The sequence below is a fragment of the Cariama cristata genome, unplaced genomic scaffold (genome assembly GCF_000690535.1).
Source record: "Cariama cristata isolate BGI_N322 unplaced genomic scaffold, ASM69053v1 scaffold5603, whole genome shotgun sequence".
In the NCBI taxonomy this organism is placed as follows: domain Eukaryota; kingdom Metazoa; phylum Chordata; class Aves; order Cariamiformes; family Cariamidae; genus Cariama; species Cariama cristata.
The window spans coordinates 87,631-89,262 of record NW_009610147.1 but is presented as its reverse complement, the minus strand read 5'-3'; the positions used below and the strand labels follow the sequence as shown (position 1 = coordinate 89,262).

General features: G+C 49.6%; 1 protein-coding gene across 1 annotated transcript in view; it reads left to right on the top strand.

Moving 5' to 3' along the window:
- LOC104159783 (tetratricopeptide repeat protein 9A-like) overlaps positions 1-1,160 on the top strand; it is a 16,518-nt gene extending 15,358 nt beyond the window's left edge. Inside the window, exon 3 of the mRNA XM_009697778.1 lies at positions 12-1,160. Coding sequence (XP_009696080.1) covers positions 12-91 — 80 coding nt within the window. The 3' untranslated portion in view covers positions 92-1,160. The remainder of the gene's footprint in view (positions 1-11) is intronic.
- The last annotated feature ends 472 nt before the right edge of the window (positions 1,161-1,632 follow it).

Here is a 1,632-nt window from a genome sequence, read left to right as displayed (position 1 = left end):
TTTCCCTGCAGATACCAATGTCATACGATATATCCAGCTGACAGAGATGAAACTCAGCAGATGTTCCCAGAGAGAGAAAGAAGCCTTGTGAAAATGAAGTCGCTTCAGCTGAAGTGCCCAAGGGGGAACATTTCCTTCCTAGAAGCTCATTTGGTGGATTTCCCTGTTTGCTCTGCCTCATCCTCATTTCCATACCACTCTCCCTTGCTCTTCATTGAATCCCAGTTTTGAAAAAAAAAAAAAAGAAAGAGACTTAGATGCTGGATATGGCTGGGGTGGACCCCCGGGGAAGTGGCAGGAGAGCACAACGGCTACAGCCAGCCTTGCTCCCAGACGGTGTCACACAGCTGGAGCAGGCAGTGCCGGGGGACCTTTCTGGTCCTGAGCTGACTGCCTAGTACCTGTTAGGGAAGCAACCCTCAGAACAACGACGTCCTGACCAGGCAAGTTGGAGACAAACAGTTTCTGCTCTGAGTGGTCACTGGAGCTTGGAAGAGCTAAGAAAACAAGAGAGCTGCCAGTCTTTTTGCAGGGGACAGCAAATGTGTTTTTACCATCAGCTCCCTCTGCCTGCTTCTCCAGTGTGTGTTACCGGTCTCCAGTGAGAGCTCACATGCTCCCAGTCTAATGCCAGTGAAAACTGTTTCTAAACATCCTCTTATTGAAAGCACAGAGCACCCTACAACCCCCCCGCAGAGCTGTGCCGGTGCCGGAGGAGAAGGCTGTGGGCTACCACAGAACACTGAACGGACTGTGAAAGCGTGGTGTACAGTGTGAGGGAAAAACTGTGAAATAATTCATTAAAGGCAAATAAAAATTATTAATAGGCAACAAGTCCAGGCATTGCTTTTCGAAGGGACCTCTTGGGTTCCCCGTGTCCAGACAGACAACACTGTCTAGTGGGGAGGAGCACAGGGTGGGGAATAAGGGATGTCTCCATTCTTATCTTGGCTCTGCCAATGCCTTGCTGTGTGATCTTGGGCAAGTCACTTAGCCTCTCTGTGCCTCGGTTTCCCCATCTGTACACTGGGGACAATAATACTTCCCTACCTCGCAGGGGTGTTGTGAGGATGTATTAGTTAATGTTTGTAAGTAACAGTACAGTGATGTACAGTGCTAAGTATTACTAGTACATTGGATCGAGGTCTTGATTGTCCCACCTTGTGTTGGTGCTTCCTGTGTCCTGTTTTCTTCTTTGGTTGGAGAATATGGTGCTGACAAATAGGGCAGGACTGACAGCTTCGGAGCCTGTTTCAGCAGCCCATAGAGCCTGTGTAAACCTCCTCCAGCAGTCTGATCACTTATAAGAGCTCAGGCTCCTTGGCTCAAGGGTCCTTTTCTGAAACTGCAGGTAAGGGGATCAGTAAGTGCCACAAACACATTTCCAGTGTGGCTGCCCCATCAGTGGCCCACAGGGAACTGCTCCCAGTTGCAGGATGTACGTGAGTGGTCTCATCCCATGGTGGTCAGTGTGAAGTGAGTGTACCCAGAGATACTTCACTTGGCCCTGAGCTGAAACATGGAAACTGAAATACAAAGAGCTGAACAGACAAAGTTCAGCCAAGTGCTGTGTGCTTTGGTCCCAGCAGACGTCGTATCTGCAGCCAGTTGGCTATGGCATCCCACATTCCA